A 22,222-nucleotide genomic window follows, 5' to 3' on the forward strand; every position below is an offset into this window, starting at 1 on the left:
TCCAATGTTTTCTCTTTTAGTTATTTTCCTTTTAATTCTGATGTATGTTATTCAGTTGCAATTGTACTCATTCTTGTTGTGATTCTAGGCTGGAAACTTTGTGAAGGATGAAGTATGGCATGGCCTTATAGTTGTGATAAGCAATGCATCTGACCTCCATGGATATACTGTAAGGTCCCTTTACAGGGCATTCCAAATATCAAGTGAACAGGTACTTAAATTTAAAATGCATGCAATGCTTATATACTAAGGGCCCGTTTGGCGTGTCTTTTCGCTGTTTATAATCCGGGAAGACCGATTTTCGGTCTATTCCCGTTTGGCTCGCGGAAGATCTAGCTGCCAAAAGACGGTGTGCCAAAAAGACGCGAGAAGCCCATTTCGGGCTGATTTTGGGAAGCTTCAAATGAAGTTCCCGCGTCTTTCGCGTTTTAATCTTGCGCGGAAAGACGCGGGCAGACATATGGAAAGATGTACGTCTGCCAAACTGTCTTCGGGCTGCCCAGATCTTATGTCAAAAGCTCAATGCGTCTTTTGACTGTCAGAGCTACAAGATCTTCTCAAAAAGCTGCACCAAACGGGCTCTCAGACTCTAAGAGTTTAGTCTATCTATCTTTTTCTTTTTTTTTTTTTATGAGCAATAATGTTCTCATTGATATTTTAGCATTTTACTGATCGAGAGGGAGTTCTTTCCGTTTACATTGCTTTGAGAGGTTTATTTTAATTCTCTTCTCAGGAAATTCTTGTTCGAGTGGTGGTTTGGTGCATTGGGGAATATGGGGAAATGCTGGTCAATGGTATTGGGATGCTTGACAAAGAGGATCCAATTACTGTGAGTGCATACTTCTCCCTAATTTTATTGTTTATGAGCTTTGTAGTGGCTCAACCCCCTCCCTCCCAGGGCAAACTTGGGCCCTCATGAAATAACTTGGTAGGACTGGTGTTTCTCATTTCCTATGAAGGTAGAAACCCAGATACCATTTTAATGGTGGCGAATTCAGCCCCCCTCGAAACTGTTCTTAACCACTTTTGGTCTCTACCAGTTTGTGGTTTACATTAAGCTGAATTTCAATGGAAGCAATGAAGGCAACCCAGGTCCGTCAGGCATTGGAGTTTTCAGGATTGAGGAAGGGAAAGTTATTGCTTTTTTTCTCAGGCTCTATTGGTGAAGGTGATTCACTTAGAGCTGAGGTGATGACAGTAATGGAAGGTATAAAAAGGGCTAAGGAACTTAATATAAGTAAGCTGATAGTTGAAGGTGACTCAAAGCTGGTTGTAAAAGGAGGAGAATGGATTATTGAAAGTTGCTAATGAAGAAGGTTGTTTGTTTCTTTTCAGGGAGGGTTAAGAGAGTTTTCCTCTCCCATTTCTTCTTGTATATGTTTCTTTTTAATTTGCTAATAAAGTTCTGTTATTGATTGGAAAGAAAGGCAACTTTACTAATATGCATGAGTAAAGATCTTTAAATAGACTGGAAAACAGATCCTTCATACAAGCAAGATGACTTCCTAGGAGCAAAGAATCTACAACAAATACAGTCAAGTATATTGTCGATGCTTCACAATCTTATTCCACTGATTCTTGATATCAATTCTCTTTATGTCCTTAAACTCTTTCTAAATCAAAGCCCACCCTATAATTGTAATGCAAATACCTCTGAATATGCTTGGAGACGTTACTGTTTCCACCTAAAAAATTCATATTTTACTTTTTTCCCTTATTCCCCTAAAGAAACAAAACATCAATGGTTCTCCAGCGTAGTGACCTTCTCCTCAGTGCTTACATTTGGCCGTTCTTGAATTGCAATGAGGTGGAACCCTAGAAGTTGACAACTCATTTTCAAAATGAAGACAAAGAAAGCTCCACATGTCCTTTACTGTTTGACACTTAAAAATCCTTTACATCAATGGTGTCAAGCTAAAAATGAGAAAAACTCCACATGTAGCATTTATCCAAGGCAATGATGTCATCGTTTCTTGGCCCAGATTACCAATCAATTCACCAAAGTTAGTTAGAGAAAATATTCTGATTGCAGTCATATTTTAAATCACAGAGAAGGTTAATCAAATTGTGAATTATAATTTAAATCATGAGATTATTTCTGTTTGTAAAAATCTCTCAAAAATAGAGATCGGATGATGGTTTAAGCAACTGGTTTCAAGTTCATGTGAATATGACATATACACATGTAATAATTTGGGTTTCTATTTTTCAACCTGTCACCTTTATGCACAGCATATGGTAGAGTACATCTTGTAATTGATGTGGTTGATCATATTAGAATTTATTTAACGTTTTATTTGTGAATCACAAAATTTATCCAATCATTTACAACATGGGAGTGCTAGTTTCTTCCATGAGCATGTTGTTCCAGTGGGCTATTTTTATGTCCTTTTTCTACTTGTCCCTTAATGTATTCATTTCTCTGAAAATGAGTAGGACCAACTTGAGTTTTCCATATCAGGTAACAGAATCTGATGCGGTGGATGTTGTAGAGATTGCCATAAAGCGCCATACATCAGATATCACCACTCGTGCCATGTGTCTGGTTGCTCTTTTAAAACTCTCATCTCGTTTTCCATCTTGCTCAGCGTAAGTTTTGTTAACTGAATATATATAATGAGCTTTTCTTTCTCTCTTTCATCTTTTTTATCTGTTTTCCTTTTGAAGTATTACATATTTACAGAACTTCAAAACCTTTTGTGTGAATCTATGTGCTTCGTTTAGAGATACAGAAATAAGCTATTCTTTCTATAAATGTTTCTAGTTGATGTTGCTTCTTTGATTTGATGTGCATGCAATTTTTAGTTGCCTTTCTCCATTCCTTTGTTGTTCTTTACTTCTTTATTCCTGATGTTATACTTTTTTTTTTTATCAGAAACGATAACTTTCATTAGAGATAAATTAACCTGAAATACAGAATTCAACCCTTATTAGAAAAGGTTGATCCAATAAACATCAAACATTACAGCACTGCCCAAAAAAGACTCTCCCTTGCAGTCTCTCTAGTAAAAAATCCCAGTCCACCATGTCATATGCCTTTTCAAGATCCAATTTGCAAACCAATCCCTTTTCCTTTCTCCTCCTCTTCATCTCAACACATTCATTGGCAATAAGTATTTGATCTACAGTTTGTCTTCCTTCTACAAAGGCCCCTTGATACGGTGAGATTAGAGACGGGAGGATATTTTTTAATCTTAGCACTAGGACCTTAGAGATGATCTTATACATGCTTCCCAACAGGCTTATAGGTCTGAAATCCTTTGGTTGGAGAGCGTCCTTCTTAGGAACCAAGGCAATTAAAGTTGCATTTGCTCCCGAGTTAAATTTGCCTCTCTCATAGAACTCTTCAAAAACCTCCAACAAATCCTCTCTAATTATCTCCCAACAATCTTGATAGAAGGCCATCGAAAAACCATCAGGCCCAGGAGCTTTAGCTTGACCCATGGAGAAGATTGCATTTCTCACTTCTTGGGCTTCAAATCTTCTTTCCAAAGATTCCAATAAGACACTATCTTCCACCCTCCACTCCAAGTCCTCTAAGCTCTCACTAGGTCTCCCTGGGTTGTCATACACTAATTTGAAGTGATTAACCAAAGCTTGAGCTATATCATCTTCCCTTGTCAGCAATTGCCCATTCCACTTCAATTTTGAAACAGAATTCTTCATTCTCCTCCCATTTGCCAACGAATGAAAAAACCTTGTATTGATGTCCCCTTCCTTTAGCCATTTGCACTTGGATTTTTGCCTCCAACTTATCTCCTCTTTCCTAAGAAGATCTTTCTGTTCCTGTTTCAAATTCCATCTTTCCACCCTACCCTCTTCCCCCAGCCTTCTTTCAGCTTCTAGTCCATCTAGCTCCTGCACTCTCTGACCGATTTCCATTTTCCTTTGCTCTAATCTACCAAAAACCTCTTTATTCCATATCTTGAGTCTAGCTTTCAGGAGTTGTAGTTTCTTGTAAAACCTATACCCCTTCCATCGGAATTCCACTTGGTCCACTTCCCACCATTCTTTCACCTTAGCTAGAAACTCTGGATGAAGTAACCACATATTTTCAAACCTAAAAGGGCACGAGCCTCCATCTAGTCTTTCTTGAGACAACCTGATTGGGCAATGATCTGAAATAGGTCTCGGCAATGCTGTAACACCTAAAATCCCCCATTCAGCTTCCCAATCCACTGTAAAGAGGAACCTATCCAATCGACAACAGGTAGGGTTTTCTTGGAAGTTTGACCAGGTAAAGTTTGCTTGCTGAAGAGGGAGGTCCCGCAATGCAAAATTCTCCACAAAGAGATTAAACTTCTTCATGCTAGATGTAATCCTATGACTGGGGTTATTGGACTCGTTTAAGAATCTTATTACGTTGAAATCCCCACCCAAACACCAAGGGCCATCCCACAAACCCCTAACAGCTGCTAGTTCTTCCCTTTCCCTGTAAGATGTGGGACCATAGACATTAGTTAGCACCCAAGCCCACCCATCTTCCTTTCTCTTCAATTTTATTGACACCGAGAAGTTCCCAATTAATTCTTCTTCACACTCCCAGTCTTCATTTCTCCATAAAGTAATAATTTCCCCTGAAGCTCCCCACGATTTTGCAAAGGCCCAACTCAAATTTCTTGTTGACCAAATGCTCCTCACCCATTTCTCGTCCACCTTAGACAATTTTGATTCTTGTATTAAGACCACATCTGGCTTTTCTCTTCTCAAGAAGTCTTTGATCACTCGCCTTTTCTTTGAACTCCCCAAACCTCTTACATTCCAGCTTATTAGCTTCATGGACAAACAATTCAGGTAGCCCCAACCAAACCACCCTCTTTACTCCTTTTTTCTATCCTTCCTACCCCCACTCGCTTTATCATAAACCACCCCACTCTTCAACCTCTCCACCTCACCCAGCTTTTTCTTCCTCTTCTTAGAAAGCTCTCCTACCTTCTTACTAGACTCTTCCACCTTCTCAATTCCTTCTAGTTTCTTACCTGACCCCTTTTTCTTCTTTTTCTGTTGTCCTTATGATTTTCCACTGTATCCACTTTTCTCCACTGTATTGGGAAATTGAATAATCTCCTCCCCAACCCTACCCTCTTTCACATTCAGCTCCTCTTCCATTCTGATTCTAAATAGTTCCAAGATCGACTCCCAAATTTTGTCCCCTAGTTCTCTCTCTTCTGCTTCTGAATTTATCTCCCCCACTACCTCTGTCACTTGTCCCGACTCAAACGAATTGGCAGACTTTAAAGCTGGGCTGGAATCACCTGTAGGCCAGACACACACAGGACTTGGGGAAACAGAGTTAGTAACCAAAAACTGAACCTGAAAACAATCCAAACCTTGTGAGGAAGAAGGCGCAATATTAGTTGCTGGAATAGCCTGAACCCCTTTTGTTTGACTTTCGCTGGGAATAGGACCCTCGAAATCAAGATCTGGATTGATTGCAGTGGGAAGCGGGCAGTTTATAGCTCTGCTTGGAGGAACCAGATTGCCAACACACACCGTACAAGCACTCATTCCCTGGTCTTTACAAAGGATTGAATCCCCTTTTCTCCCTGTTTCGGTTTTCTCCTCATCCGAGCCTGTTTTCTTTCTTTCCAACTCCTTTCTAGGCCGAACCAACTCTCCTGGAAGTGTACAAGCCTCTTCTTCGAACAGTAACTTTAATCCTGGGTCATCTTCCTCCCCAAACCTTGAACGACATTTACTCTGTATACTACCATAGCTGGACTCTTCAACATACAACTCCTCTTTCAGAGACTCATCATCTACACTTACCCAGTCTGAAGCAGAATCCTCCTCTTCTAACCTCGTGCGATTATTATCTCGGATTAGGTTTATCTGGGCTAGTGGAGTAAGAGACCAGTCTTGGCTGCCACGCTAAAGTCGGACCAGACAAACGTTTTTCTTTCGAGCCAGTTGCAGACCAATCTGAAGAGGACGAAGATATACCACAGCGAATGTCCATAGTCTTTTGAACCTTGTTCCACCTCACGTGCCTATTTAAGTGGTCACCTGATTTATCTATGGGCTTACTTGCTGTTGGAGTCTTATTTCCAGGCCCATCCACTTTAAGTTTAAGACTGGGCCCACCAGTACCCCTCACTTCTACCGTTGGCCCATCCTTATAATTTTGAACCTGACCCAGTCTTTTTAAAAGTTTAGTATTGTTCCCTGACTGCAGGCCTGGGCCATTTCAAATGACAATCCACCTGGTTTCTGTTCCAATCTACCTCCACCTGTCCCCACCTTTGGACACTTGTTCAAATTCAAAAAGTCTTCTGACAGACTTTCTCCACCTTTGGACGTTACTACCTGAGCAAAAGTCCTAGTCCGATCCTCTGATTTGCCAATTAAAGTGGAAGACTGGGGTACTGCTTTCCCATCCCTTGCTTTTACAGTTTCCTTCCCAGTGTTAACTCGAACCTTGGAGGCCACGTCATCTTCGTCTTCCCCACTCCTCCCCAATCTCCACCATCTAGCTTCTGTAGAAGTTGCAATCCAAACCCTGAGTTCTACATTATCTGAAGTTAAATCCAAAGACCTTGGGGTAAGCTCTGGCTTTGCTCCAGCTACATTAATCTGCACGGCACTCAGGTTGGAAGCATCAAAGGAAACCATCTCGCCTCCACATAGCTTCTCAACTTTCCTGAATACCTCCATCTTCCAAAGACCTTGGGTTCTACCAACTGTACATTGCAAAAAGGCTTCCATTTCTCCAACACCACCACACCTTGCTCTGTTACAGCCGAAACAGTAGCAAAATCCAGAGGAATCCCCTGAAAATACACTACAGCCTTGTGGTCGTCAAAGGGAGAAATCTGCAACACCTCTGTAGTCTTCAATATCTGTTGGACTTCTTCACCTAGTCTCTCCCAATCTTTTACTTTCTTGTTTACCGAGAGGACAAGTTTAAGCTGCCAATCCTCTTTAGGTTTGTTCACCTACAATTTCACCAAACCTAGTCCAGCATCAATCTGCAATTTACTTTCCGTCCCTATCTCTTCATCTCCTGGGATCTCCCTGAAAACTTTCCCTGACTGCCCTTCAGATTGTTCCTTAATTTTTTGACCATCTTTTAGGGCACTTTCCCTGTCATTAGTTACCACCATAAACTCCTGAATTGTTTCTGCTAACTGGTCCCATCCCGAGGCCTCCCTTCCTTCAGGGAAACAGGTAAACTGCTTCAGTCCCTCACCAAAGTGTTCCTGCACTCCCAAAAACCTCCTGTACTTGTTCTCTTTTCTTTCAGCCACGTACTTCCTGTTCTGTTCCAATAGACAGCACCTCCACTCCCTTGATTTTTCTGTTATTTTAGCTCCATCGAGAACTCCTTGGAACCATGGTACCGCCCTTCCTTCGAGAAGCAAAGAAGCTTTCCTCGATTCTACAATCTTTAGAGAGAGTCCATTTGTAGTCCAGATTTCTTCCAAGATGAAAGTCTTCGCTTCCACCTTCAACACTTTCTTCCATCTTTTTGCTCGCAGGAACTGACCTTCCCTCCCTCTTTCCAAGCTTCCCCCGCTGACCTTCATGTTTTTCTTCGCACTCAATGCCCAGTTGCACACTGCATCTATTAGTTACCAGTCATTCCCATGCAAATATAAATTATCTTACATGTGTAGAAGGAATTATAGACAATGAAATAAATTTGTGCCACACCCCCCATAGGCTAGTCCTACTACCAGATTACATGTAGCATTCAACTCTCCTGGAAAATAACCACCCATTGTAACTGGCATCTATTCACTCGTCTACCAAAGTACCCCTTGCTTAGCTAGACCATCTGCCAGGCAGTTCTCCTCAACCATTTCAGATTGTCGTGTCCTTTGAGAGCCATTTAAATCGCCTGAATTCATTCCTCAGATGCCATGTCACCCCTTCTCTCCCTTCTTCAGCCAGTTCACAACAGTTCTCGAGTTACCCTGGATGATCAGTCTATCAATACCCAGATACTGCAGTCAATAGTTCTGAACATGCCCTTATAAAGTCTTTGTTCAGACTAGTAATTTAAATTTTCTTGAGAAATCATTGTATGATTTTCAGAATTAGGATAAATAATATTTGTATTCCTTCTCATTCATCAGAAAAGGGATGTGTTTTCTTTCCAGCATTTCTTATTTTGTTAATAATTGCAAGTGGAACTCTTTGAAATTGTATTCCTCTTCCACCACCTCGTATACCTGTACTATGAAATAAGTTGTTTATAGTATATCTGAAAGTAAAATAATGGCTGTTTGTTGACAGAGTAAATCTACTCCAGGTGTTACATGCTTGTACATGTACAACATTTAAGCAAAAAGATGTATTATATTCATGTATATGCATCTATGCCATATTGCGAGTATCCTGTCATGAAGTTTCCATTTTGGCTCCAATAAGAGCCTCTGTCCACTAAAGCTTGGTTGTATTGATATTAAGAGAAATGAGCTGAAAACTGTACAAAATTTACGCTAACTGGTTATAAGGGAGTATGTTCAGCTACACAAAAGGTTTAAGTCAACAAGGCAATCATAAACAACCTGGTCCCTTCAAACCTTAAGCCTGGGAACTGAAAATATACTCTGAATGAGGTGATATGTGTCCAGATTAGTTGCCTACACTGTATACATTTAAAAGTGTTCATCCAAACAATTTGCATTTTCATACTCTTTTATCTTATGCATTTCTTTAGTGTTGGTGGGGTCTGTATCTTTATTTGCTTTCCCAGATGTGATCTTTGTTCTCTTTATTATTGGGTGTTATCAGCTGTAATATCAGTCGACTGATCATTATTCCTTCCATGTCCTCCTCTTGGTACAGTCTTTACCATACACCTTAATTTCATTGCACATATGATGAATCTTTAATGTATGCAGGAGGATTAAGGAAATAATCAATCAGCATAAAGGAAACCTTGTACTAGAATTGCAGCAAAGATCTATTGAATTTAATTCTATTATTGAGAAGCATCAGAATATCAGGCAAGTATTTGATGAATTCTGTTTTTCTTGAGAAGAGCAATGCTGTAATTCAATGCCTAGTGAAGCTGCTGTATGAATACGTTCAGGTCTTCTTTGGTTGAACGAATGCCGGTTCTGGATGAAGCAACTTATAGTGGAAGGAGAGCTGGTTCATTGCCGACAACTGTTTCAACCTCCAAGGGAGCTTCACTTAACCTTCCAAATGGAGTTGCCAAACCTGCTGCAGCTCCTCTTGTCGATTTACTTGACCTAAGTTCAGATGATACCCCTGCACCTAGCTCTTCTGGTGGTGATTTTCTTCAAGACCTGCTTGGTGTAGATTTGGCACTTCCATCATTATCAGGTAATTTTCTACATTATTTTATGCCATTTTCTGTAAGAATAGTGGAAACAACATTTCTCGTATTGCTTCCCTGCACAGACTACCAATAAAGGAAATAGACATGGTTATAAGTTCTGTATTTTCTTTTCCTTTTAGTTAAACTCCATTCTGGATGTTTTATATTTGATGCATCACTTAGAAATTATGTCCACAACTCACCAATTGTTATCCTTCCAATGCATTGCATTTGGTTAATTGGTTTTGGACTATCAAAATGCCATATTTTTCTTGTGGCTCAGTTTGTGTAAAATGGGAGTCAGGTAAAATTTTAAATTCAGTTTGGCTTTCCAGTTATTAGTTGAACACCATTTTACTTAGATTAGGCAGTAACATGTTACTCCTGGAACCACTATTTTACTAAAAATAATTCATGTGGACGAAAAGTTTACTTATTTTCAGAGAAATGGACAGTTATTGATTTGGGCCCATTTCCCAGTTGTGTTTCATCTAAACCTAATGCAAACAAATGAAGACAAATAAAAAGCTGGTAAAAAGTGGTGTTTTGTGCATTTAATGATTCCATTGGATTTGCAGACTTGACAAAGTGGAAGTTTGTGCTCTTTTAACAGGTTTTCAACAATGGTACCCAGATACCTATAAATGCCTAGCATACTGGTGTTGGATATGATACCAGATACTGCATGGATGCTTCAAGACATACTTTATAGCCTTTATACTTTTAAAATATGTAAAATGGTATATTTTAATAAATTATACTATAAAAAGACCTGTACATGTTAGAAATTCAATTAAATTTGACAAAAATCTTGAAAAAAATGATCTTTAGCTTTAAAGATAGATATAAGCATAGTAATGAGATAGACATACCCATATCCATGTCTAAGATTTTAGGAAATGGAGAGTCCAAATCCCTTTTCCTGTATTTGTGTCCATGTCCATATCTGTACCTGGGACTTGTAAGTTTTCCTAACCATCTTTTTTGTTGAGATATCTTTTTACATGATTCAGAGTATTGGTTGGAGGCCCTTTATTTATTGGTTTGGATAAAGTCTATATGCTTGGTGTGGCACAACTTTGTTTTTTCCAGAGTATTCATCTGTTACAGAAAGGACTGGTTATTGTTGGTTGAGTTTATTCCTTTTGCAGTATTAGTGGCAATTTCATTTGGTCTTGTTTTTCTCTATGCTTTATCTAGATTTCCATAGTTCTCTTTTCAAATTTTCCCTACAATGAGGTCAGTTTCCAGGCATATATACATTGATTTTGACATTGTTTAGCATTTTGTGTAAAGGCACAAGCCAGGCTCCATCAAGTGGCGCAGATATGCTGCTAGATCTTCTATCAATAGGAACACCTCCTGTACAAAACAACGTATCAACGGCTGACATATTATCTTCTGGTACCGATACCAAAAAACCAGTTGTGCCATTGGAGAGACTATCATCACTTTCTTCTCCACTTCCCACGCAAGTTTCTTCTGCAGGAGCTTCCCCAGTAATGGATTTATTGGATGGATTGACCCCTAATTTGTCAACCCCAGGTAACAAAACTCCAAGGACTTGATCTCTTTCTGAGAGAATCTTAAATAAAAATAACTTCTGTTAATCTCTGAAATTTTATGTTCAAAATAGTGATACCTTTTTTCTTTGTTTAAACAGGAGACAATGGTCCAGTTTATCCCTCTACAGTTGCATTTCAGAGTAGCTCCTTGAAGATAATGTTCAACTTCTCAAAGCAGCCTGGAAACCCACAAACAACATCTATCCAGGCTACTTTTACAAATATGTCTTCTAATGCCTATACAGATTTTATTTTTCAGGCAGCAGTTCCAAAGGTAACACTTCTTCACTGATCTACTAGACTTCCATACCTATATTATGGCTTTGTTTTGAATTTTCTTTTCTACCTTGCGAATTTATAACTGAAAAGGTTAATTTCTTGAGAAAAATCACTACCTTACAATAAATTTTTTATTTGATAATAGGTTACCTCTTTTTATTTTCTCCATGAAAGAAAATTTCATGGTTAATCAAAGTTTTGTAAGCATCATACATTTGGATTTTGAAGAACCATGCATGTAAAATGTTTTTAATCAAAATTTGTAAGAGCCTTATTTCATGATTAACTCACCGTACTTTTGTGCCTTATTTGTTCACTTCTCATGGGATGACATGAACTACTATTTTGTTTAGTGTGCTATTGTGCAGCGAAAGTAATAGGCCTTTAATATTAGACCCTTTAATCTTGTTGCCATTTTCAACAAGAAGGAGCTCAAGTCCCTATCATTTCTTATTTAGTTGTTGTACAAAGGAATACCTTTGAACTAGGAACAATTGAAACAAATAGCTAAGTACTCTATTTTGAGGGACTTGAATGTGGTTGCTTGCTTTGCTCCACAAAGATAACATTTGTTTTAGGCTGGGCAAGTGTCTGATTTTGGAAAGATAAAAGTGAATTTTTTGATGTCTGATCCCTTGGGAACGAAGGCCCATCAGGGGAGAACACTGGCTGACGATGATAATTCTCTAAGAGCTGAGCTTCTTTCTATACTGTAAGCTTCACCAGGCTGGCAGGATTTGTTAGTAGAAGTAGATTGCTGGGTGGTGATTGGGCAGAACTTCTGGAAATTGTGAGGGCCCATAGTCGCTTTGTCATCATCTCACAGTATAAAATACCTTATTATCTAAGTTGAACAGCTCATTCAGGTTGCTTCCTAGATCTGCAAATCTCTGGGCAGGTGTTCTGGCTAGGAATGGGTTTATGGGATTTGAGTTGGTTAGGGGACTCCAGATGTTTTGGCTAAATGGCTAGCACTTTCAAAAGGCACATGCTTGGTGTGCCTTGCGCTTCAGCCCAGGCACACGGCTTTTGAAAATGTGCATTTTTTTTGTATTTTATGACTGGAGCGGAGAGAACCCCATATTTGCTAATATTGCTCATTCATTCATCCTAATAAAAGATTTTTTTAAAAAGACACTTAAAGTTATAAAACCTTTTTATAGGGATTAAGAATTTAAGACCCTAATATGGACTTGCTTGGGCTTGCCTTGAGGGGCTTGGTACAAAGGCAGCCGTATATCAGGAATGCATAATGTTTAACATCACATTAGTTATTTGAAGTAACACAATTGGAAAAAAAATAAAGAGATTATTAATAAAAAATAAGAGTATACATGCTTGAATATGTTTTATATGTTATGCTTGACTTTATTTTTAAATTTTCATTTTAAATATGTTTTACATGTTATGTTTATGTATTTTAATTTGAGATAATAGGTTTTTTAAAACATTTATTTTAAAATTTAAGTTTATATTTTAATTAATATTGTGTATAATATTTTTAATGTTTTGCATTTTTTTTGAAATTTTTTGAATTTTTGGTTTTTTTTTTTGAGTTTTTTTACCATTTTTCGCCTTGCTTCAAAAAGGTGTGAGCCTCGCCTTGCACTTCGCACCTTAGGCGCAAAATGGCCCTTGCGCTTTTAAAACACTGGCACGCATTTATAACACATGCTCTTACACTAGGTATAAAGAATAAGGATTTGATAATCAAGGAAAGTTTAAAAGGTTAGATTTGAAGCTTTTTAATGAATTATGGGGTTCAAAGTTTTGATGGAAACTTGTAGTAAACCCATGCAATGCATGGGGTTGATTAGAAATTTGATAGTCTTTATATAAATATTTTTGTGCATACCAATTAATGAAGAAGTGTTTGAGAATTCTAGTCTGCAACTTGAGTTGGAAATATGAGCCCAGGCTGGCCCTACATGGGACTGGGTTAGGCTTCCAGGCCTATAACTTTAAATATATTATATTAAAAATATATAACATTTTATATTATGACATGTAGGCCGTCCTGTCCAGTAATTATCACCTCTAGTGAGAAGACTTTCAAATTTGAACAACCTGTCCAAGCCTAGTGGAACCCACCTGAGTCATCCTAAGTTGTTTTGGGTTTAGCTTAGGTGTGGTTTGAATTGCAAAATTGGGCTTTGGCCTTGGTCTATGGCTGGGCACAATGTACATGTCTAAGCAATGTTCTTAGTATCGATACAATACCCACCTGAGCCATCCTAAGTTGTTTTGGGTTTAGCTTTGGTGTGGTTTGAATTGCAAAATTGGGCTTTGGCCTTGGTCTATGGCTGGGCACAATGTCCATGTCTAAGCAAGGTTCTTAGTATCGATACAATACACCCCATATTGGACATATCACATCGTTCCAAAGGGTCATCAGAATGCTAAATTTTAAGAGTTGAAAGATTTAAATGGTTTTAAACATTAAAGATTGATGTGAGATAACCCCTGTCAAAATATGAAGCTGAAAATCTGAAAAAAAAAAGAGTTTTGGACCCTTGGTAACCTGAAATGCTTGATACACATGTTTGGGCATATCTAGTGTATTGGTACTTTGAACCATGTGTCTAAGGATGGGCTTGATTTGATCCTTTAGTAACCCATCCAATTTATACCCCTGTTTTATTAGAGAGTGGAGGGAGAGGGAGAGTTAAGAAGGATTTTATTTGAGATAATTAAGATTTGAGATGGTTATATGATTTTTATATTTTTTTAAATTTAAAAATAAATAAGCCACATGTGTGAGAAAGGGGAGGAGGAAAGTGCAAGCATTGAGGTGAAAGGACTCTTGACCAGGGTTCAAAGTATTGGAGATACAAGGTGTATTGGAAAGGCAACTTTAAGAGATGTATGTAATATGTTTTACATATTACAGGTGAGGTACAAAGGCAGCTCGTAGAATCATGAATGTAATATGTTTTACATTACATTAGCTACTTGAAGTAATGCGATTTAGTGAAAAAAGAGATTAGAGGTTTTATATGCTTGAAAATGTTTTATATGTTTTATTTTATTTTTAAATTCCCATTTGAATATGCTTTACATCTTATGTTTATGTATTTTAATTTTAGATAATAGGTTTTTTAAAACATTTATTTTAAAACTTAAGTTTATATTTTTTATTAATATTATGTTTAATATTTTTTGATTTTTTTGAATTTTCTGACTTTATTTATTTTTTAGCATTTTGTTTTTGTATTTTTGCACCTTGCTTCAAAAAGGTGTGTGCCTTGCCTTGCGCCTTGCGCCTTAGGCACAAATTGACCCCTGCGCCTTTTTTGCGCCTTGCACTTTTAAAACATTGGATACACATGGATATGGATGAAAAATCCAGATAAACATGGGTACACTAGGAAACTCAAATAAATCCTAAAAAAATATATTCATAACGACAAGTAGAAGTTTACTTAAATGTTGGAAGAACTAAAATGTGTATGTATATACCTTAAATTTCCGAAAATCAATATAATTTGTCTTGATATGTATTAGTATATAAACTTTAATGCATGTGATTTTGACAAGTAAATAGAGTATGGCGTAATGGTGGACTTATGGTCATTACAAACCATTGACCAGAGTTCAAATCGTATTTTTTTGGCTGATACACACCCGAAATAACCTGATACAGGCATGTATTGGCCTGATACATATGAAAGAAGAACACAACATTGGGTTTCTATGTGTTCCACATTTATTTTAAAATTTAAGTTTATATTTTTTATTAATATTATGTTTAATATTTTTTGTTTTTTGAATTTTTGGCATTTTTTGAATTTTTTGACTTTTTTTATTTTTTAGCATTTTGTTTTTGTATTTTTGCGCCTTGCTTCAAAAAGGTGTGCGCCTTGCCTTGCGCCTTGTGCCTTGGGCACAAATTGACCCTTGCGCCTTTTTTGCGCCTTGCACTTTTAAAACATTGGATACACATGGATATGGATACAAAATCCAGATAAACATGGGTACACTAGGAAACTCAAATAAATAAAAAAAAAATATATTCATAACGACAAGTAGAAGTTTACTTAAATGTTGGAAGAACTAAAATGTGTATGTATATACCTTAATTTTCCGAAAATCAATATAATTTGTCTTGATATTTATTAGTATATAAACTTTAATGCATGTGATTTGGACAAGTAAATAGAGTATGGTGTAATGGTGGACTTATGGTCATTACAAACCATTGACCAGAGTTCAAATCGTATTTTTTTGGCTGATACACACCCGAAATGACCTGATGCAGGCACGTATTGGCCTGAGACATATGAAAGAGGAACACAACATTGGGTTTCTATGTGTTCCACATTATCCCCTACTCGAACAATGTGTATTGGCCAATACAACCTGATACATTGCAAAATTTTAAACCTTGTTTTTGGCCTCCCTTTTTCTTCTATATAATATGGATGTAGATGTGTCAATCCTATGAAGTCAATGAAGGGAGTTAAGAGGTAAAGTAGGTTTTACGGGGAAAATTTGTTGAGGTTTGTGTTTGTTAATAACCAGAAAATAAGGAATTATAGGTCTGTTATGGTTACCATGGTTACCATCAAAAGAAAAAGAAAGAGTTATGTGAAAAATGATTGCCCAAATTGCTTTGGCATATGGGATAACTTCCCTAAAGTATATCAGTTGAGTGCCCGAAAAAAAGTATATTAGTTGAGCCCCCCCCCCCAATTTGTGTCCTCAGAAATATATGCTTAATAATTTAACTTTTATAATAGGATATGATGCTTTTAACTGGTTATCGATACAGTAACTTGCCACGTAAGTTGCTTCTAACATCACTATCTTTTTGTGCTTCGCAATTTGAAAATTTAGATCTTATCCTGTTATCCTCCTCTTAGAGCATATCTCCAAGCAATGTGCTTTGGTGAATGGAGTGGTATTTTGGACAGTCACACATTAAGCTAAATGTGTTGCTTAATATCTAATTTCATTGCATGTCTAATTACAAGTGGTAGTATTCTTTCATGTTCACTGCAAATATCATTGTGATCCTTTCTCTTTGTTCAATCCACAGTTTGTCCAACTGCACTTAGATCCAGCTAGTAGTAATACTCTACCTGCAAGTGGTAGTGGGTCAGTTACACAAAGCTTGCATGTGACCAACAGTCAACATGGACAGGTATTGAAATTACATTTTCTCTGGTATATTTTCTTTTTCTCTCCATATGTTGCACATATTCAAGTGAATGGAATATTCATTAGATGGCTTATTTTTTTTTTTCTTTTTTTGATGAATGATTAGGCAATTTTATTAAGGAGATAGAAAAGGGACGTACAAGCAGCCTTTGAGGAGGCACAAGATGCTACCTCCCCAAAGGAACGAGTACAGACCCAAGCACTATAAGATTACAAATTAGCCCAATACAAAGATGCCTGAGAAACCCCTTGCTTAGCCAAAAAGCCTGACAAAGCATTAGCTGATCTGCTGACCATTGGAAATTTACTGTCATGCTTCTTGTAATCCATTTTACTTTCCTCAGAAGATCTCTGTAGCCCCAAGTGACAGTGTCCGAATTCTGCAGCCAGCTAACTATTACCTTGGAATCTCCTTCAACTACCAGATTTTCCACTTCAAGTTGGCTTGCTATCTGTAAGCCTTGTACAGCTGCTAATAATTCAGCTCTTGTTGAGTCACCCACTCCTACTGGGCCTGAGAACAAGGATACAATGTTGCTGTTATTATCCCTCAAAATTCCACCAATTCCTGAAGGCCCTGGGTTACCTTGACTGCTGCCGTCAAAATTCAGTTTAATTACTCCTTCTGGAAGAGGAGTCCACCTTGCTTGTGATCTGGAGGAGTCCATCAAAATTCAGTTTAATTAGATAGCTTCTGTTTTGATAAGGCACCTCTGGTATTACTTCTCCTTTTGGGTAGATTTATACCATTTCTTTGTAGACATGATTATGTTAACAGTAAATCTACAGGGTATGTTGCTGAACTTCTGCAGCATCTGATAACCTTCTCCGTCAAAAAATGACAACCAAAAATCCTCTAAAAGAAGTAATTGGACCAATTGCTACAATCAAGTTTACTAGGGACCTTGCCCATTCTTCAAAAGAATTGATTGCAGTTTAAACTTTTTCATTTTTTTGAAAGGGTGAAGTATGATATTAAACTAATGAAAGAAAAAGATTACAAGCTCCATGTACACCAAGGAACTGTACACTTGGAATGTACAATTTAAGCTTCCTGATTTACAAAAAAAGTATCTCTATCAAAAAATGTGTTGTATGGTTTACTTTGAAACAACCTGTGAACACTAACCCAAAACAAAGTTCTGCCCTTCAAAATAGACGTCATCCCATCTTGAGATTCAAATTTATTTTAACAAATTCTTAGATTCCTCTCAGTCCATATACTCTACATCACCACATCGACATGTACAGAAGTCCTCCAAATTATGAACCCCTCTTTGCTTAATTCCTTAAGCTTCCAACTCAAAAGAAGTTCAATAAACAATTCTGAATTTCACCCTATCAACTCAAAAGCTCTCTTTACCCAAATCCACCAAGCATCTGCAACCTTGCAATGGATAAACAAGTGATTGGCAGATTCTGGAGCATCATTGCATAGGCTGCAAGTACTGCTTGGCAACCCCCTGTCCCCTCCTTATCAAGTTTTCCTTAGTCAGACACCTATCAAGAGTGGCTGTTCAAATCAGGATTGATATCTTAGAGGGAGCAACAGAATACCACACTAAAGTAGGAAAATAACCAAAATCTGATCCTGTTGTCCACTCCAATCATCATCATGCCTTATCCCCAACTATATGGGGTCAGATACATGAATCCTGTTTTGCCAATCTGTTTTATTTAATGCCATATCCACTGTTAAATTATTAGTGCTTAAATAATTTCTTACTCTTTCTACCCATGTCCTTTTTGGTCTACCCGTAGCCCTTATTAGCCCTTCAACCTGTCCACTACAATGCTATACTCAATTCCTTTATTAAATTCGGATTTAGCTTTACCAATTCCTTTCCACATAGCACAACTGTAAGAAGAAGTCACCTCTCTAGTATAACCAACCTAATTCTGTTCTTCCATATTCAGCCCCAATTGCCTCCTTCCATGTCCCCCCCCCCCTTCCTGGCTGCCAAATTTCCACAGCCACTTACCAAGCAAAGATAAGTTCACGTCTTTCATTTTTTCACTCTACCCCACCAGAACTTCTAGAAGAACAAACCTTCTTCCAGCTTACTCTATATATTTTAGAATCATCCCTCCATCCACTCCAGAGAAAATCCCTCATCCCTTTTTTTTTGACAATACTAGCTACCTTTGATGGGGTTGGGTTGGAAACAGGGACAAAAAGCAAGTTGGCAATGAAGAAAGCACACTAGTTGAAGGGAACTCTGAGCTGGTTATTTGTTGGCTTCAAAAAGAGGAGTGGAGATAGTGGGGTTACATCAATGAAAAAAACAGGAAATTTAGACGTTCGATTCAAGGAATGGATATCAAGCTGAATTGGGTGAAAAGGGATGCCTTAGTGGTGGGAAGAAACACTAAATTCTGGATGTAGTGAGAATGGGCCGAAAGTGCCTTAGCGTTCTTTATTTCTTTTAAGTAGTATTTAAAAATTATGTTTCTTAGTTATGGGCCTTCTTTTGTAATCCATTTTCTTGCCTCTTCCTGAGGGAGCTAAGAGAGTTTATCTCCTCCTTATTTGTATCTTTTGTTTATGAATTAATAATGCATTAATGATTCTCAGTTATTGTCAAAAAGAAAAAAAAAGAAGCACACTCTTGATTAGGGTAACCTTGCCCCCTTGAGAGAAGTATTTAGCTTTCCAAGAAGCTAATCTTCTATCAATCCTCTCCACAATGGGATCCCATAAAGAGCTAGAAATGCACCTAGCACCCAAGGGAAGTTGAAAGCTATTTGGAAGGTAAGGAACCATTCTTGCACCCAAGAGTATCAGCCAATTCTTACAAGTTCACCTTCATCCCTGACACCATTTCAAACTTGCTTTTTAGAATCATTACAAAGAAACAAAGTATCATTGGTAAAGTGCAATAAATTCACCTCCCTATGCACTCCCTCAATTGAAAAGCCACGCAATAGAATGGCTTCCATTAGCTCTATTCATCATTAGAGACAGAACTAAAGTTATGCAAATAAACAAAAAGGGGAACAAGGGATTGATCCCTTTGCCTCAAGTCTCTTGAGCTGAAGAAAAACCGTAAGACCCTCATAAACATAGAAAATAAAGGGGATGTGATGTAGATTTTAGTCCAACTATGCCATTTGGAGCCGGAATTCATCCTGCTCACCATGTAATTCAAGAACCTCCAAATGATGTTGTCATTAGGCCTTTTCTATCTCCACTTTGCAAATAATACCCCCTGAACCACTTCTCACTTTGGAGTCCATGACCACTAGCACCCCATCTAAGATTTGTATATTTCCTACAAATGCACTCTGAGAATCACAATGGTATACTCCACCCTCCCCTCTTCATCCTCTTTTCTAGTACTTTTTGACAGAATCTTATACACTTCCAATAAGACTTACAGGCCAAAAGTCTTTCAGCTCCATTGCCCCCCTTAGGAGTTAAGGAAATAAAAGTGGAGTTGTGACTACACATCCCGACCCCATTGTTGTAAAACTCCTCAAATCCTTTCAGGATATCATTTTTGGTAAAAGACCAACATCTTTTATAAAGTTCATCGTAAATCCATCTGGCCCTGGAGCTTTGTCTCTTTCCATATCAAGAATTGCTTATAGAATTTCTTCTTGCAAGAACTGCAGACTCCCTTGCCTAACTGTGACCTAATGTTGTATTGGATAAAATGATATTTATTAACAGCCGAACAGAGGAGAAGAGAGGTACGAGAAGAGAAGAGGAAGAGAGGAGAGAAGAGAAGAGAAGAGAGAGATTTGGAGTCTGCTATAGTGCAACTACAATTCTGGCGGCGCTAACTTATATTAATATATATATATATATATATAGATAGATAGATCACTATGGAAGTACTCTTTTGCATTGTTCGACTGGAAAATGTGAATTTCAGTTTGAAATTGAGTGAAAACCATTCGTTGAAAGTTTTTCACAATCTTTGGCACTTCATCTCTAGATCGCATAGGATACACCCAAGTATATCTAGAGTAGTCATCGATCAAAGTAATGAAATATTTATATCCAGTCTCAATAGGTAGAGAAATAGGGCCCCAAACATCAGAATAGACAATATGAAAACGAAATTCAGATCTTTTATTTCTTAAAGGAAAGGAATTTCTACAATGTTTGCTCAATTGGCATGTATGACATTGCAATTTACTAACTAACAAAGACTTAAACAACTCAGGAAACATAAGTTGTAAAGACTCAAACGAAAGGTGACCAAGACGATTATGCCACAAGTAGGCATGATTCTCACTAGAAGAACTTAAAGACTCTGTAGCCACAAGACTGGCTTTACTCTCCAACACGTAGAGGCCATCCACCATGCTTCCTCTACCAATCGTCTTCCCCGAGGTCAAATCCTGAAATACACACGAAGAAGGAAAGAAGGTCACTAAACAATTCAAGGAATGAGTAATACTGCTAATGGAAAGTAAATTGATAGGTAATTTAGGAACATGCAACACATTAGAGAGGGTAAGATCAAGAGGAAGGGAGATGGTTCCTTGACCGACTATGGTGGAATAAGACCCATCATTCAGTCTCACCTTATCTCTCCTAGAGAGGAGGTTATATGCCTGAAATAAATTTGACTTACCAGTCATGTGGTTTGAGGCTCCAGAGTCAATTATCCAAGGGGAATCAGATGTATGAGATGACACATAGAAGGCAGTGGCAGTGTTACCTGATGTAGATGCAAAGGAGGTAGAAGGAGTAGGGCCAGAATCCATCTGGCGAAGTGTCCTACCATATAATTCCAAGTGGTCACGAAAGGAGTTGATGATCTCTTCCTTGGGGTCAGAACCAGAGTGTCGCTCTTGGGGTACCATGGGACTAGTCTCTTGAGATGCCACATTTGTTGAGTTATATTTCTTCTGACTTTGCTGGGTTGGCTTCTTACTCGGATCAGACTTCTTACTCAATTCCTAAGCCCATTTCAGCTTGCCATGGAGATCCCAACATGTGTCTCTAGTGTGCCTGGACTTTTGACAGTGAGTGCACCAAATTGTCTTTGTCATCCACTCTCTTCTGTCAATCTCCCTTTTTAAAAGAACCTCCAACATTTGAACTTGTACCCCATCGAACAAGTGCAATCGGTTCCCCTTCTGTACAATTCATCACACTTCTTTTGCTCTCTTCAGACTGAACTAGGGCATAAACTTCTTGGACTGAAGGTAGGTTCTTACTTCCTAAGATTTGTACCCTCATGGATTCATATGTAGGATTCAGCCCCAAAAGAAAGGCAAATACCCGTTGTTGGGAAACAAGTGATTTTTGGGCCTTTGCATCCTCATCACACTTCCAATTCATTTGATAATGATCCAGTTCCTTCTAAATTGATGTCAAGTCTGAATAGTACACTGAGAGACTCCTCTTCCCTTGCTTGCAAGTGGAGGATTCTGCTTGTAATTGATATATCTTTGCATAGTGTCTCTGTACTGAATAGGTAGATTTTGCTTGTTCCCATATTTCACAAGTTGTTTCAGCCCACATAAAGGCCTTCCTTACTTGTGGCAGAATGGAAACCAAGAGCCATGACATCATCATGCTATTTTCTTGGTCCCATCTGTCATGTTCAGCACTACCAATCTTTGGTTCCTTGATTTTACCATTAATATACCCATTTTTTCCTCTAGCAGTAATAACCATTCAAGATAGTTCTGTCCATAAAAGGGGATTATCCATCCCTCCTATCACCAAACAAACAGTCCTAGAAACACCAAGGATGAAGCCCACATGCACACACTGCAATCTGGACACAATCTGACCACAAACCAGCCTAGATTGTCCAAAAAAGGCAATCCATATCTTGAGTGCTTATAACTTGATCAATTGATGGCTAGTCTTGAGTGCTTATAAGTTTTGACAGGTATCATATTGATGTTGTAATTTTTTAAATGACTCACAACTTGATCAAATCCATATCTTGAGTGCTTA

General features: G+C 38.0%; 1 protein-coding gene across 1 annotated transcript in view; it reads left to right on the forward strand.

Moving 5' to 3' along the window:
• The window catches only part of LOC104607908 (AP-1 complex subunit gamma-2), a 57,786-nt gene that overhangs the window by 34,076 nt on the left and 1,488 nt on the right, over positions 1 to 22,222 (forward strand). The window contains exons 10-17 of the mRNA XM_010273681.3: positions 89 to 211; positions 734 to 829; positions 2,462 to 2,589; positions 8,850 to 8,954; positions 9,041 to 9,297; positions 10,589 to 10,837; positions 10,956 to 11,131; positions 16,175 to 16,279. Of these exons, the coding sequence (XP_010271983.1) occupies positions 89 to 211; positions 734 to 829; positions 2,462 to 2,589; positions 8,850 to 8,954; positions 9,041 to 9,297; positions 10,589 to 10,837; positions 10,956 to 11,131; positions 16,175 to 16,279 (1,239 nt within the window). The remainder of the gene's footprint in view (positions 1 to 88; positions 212 to 733; positions 830 to 2,461; positions 2,590 to 8,849; positions 8,955 to 9,040; positions 9,298 to 10,588; positions 10,838 to 10,955; positions 11,132 to 16,174; positions 16,280 to 22,222) is intronic.

This window comes from Nelumbo nucifera, chromosome 4 (genome assembly GCF_055504915.1).
Source record: "Nelumbo nucifera cultivar China Antique chromosome 4, China Antique-T2T, whole genome shotgun sequence".
Taxonomy (NCBI): Eukaryota; Viridiplantae; Streptophyta; class Magnoliopsida; order Proteales; family Nelumbonaceae; genus Nelumbo; species Nelumbo nucifera.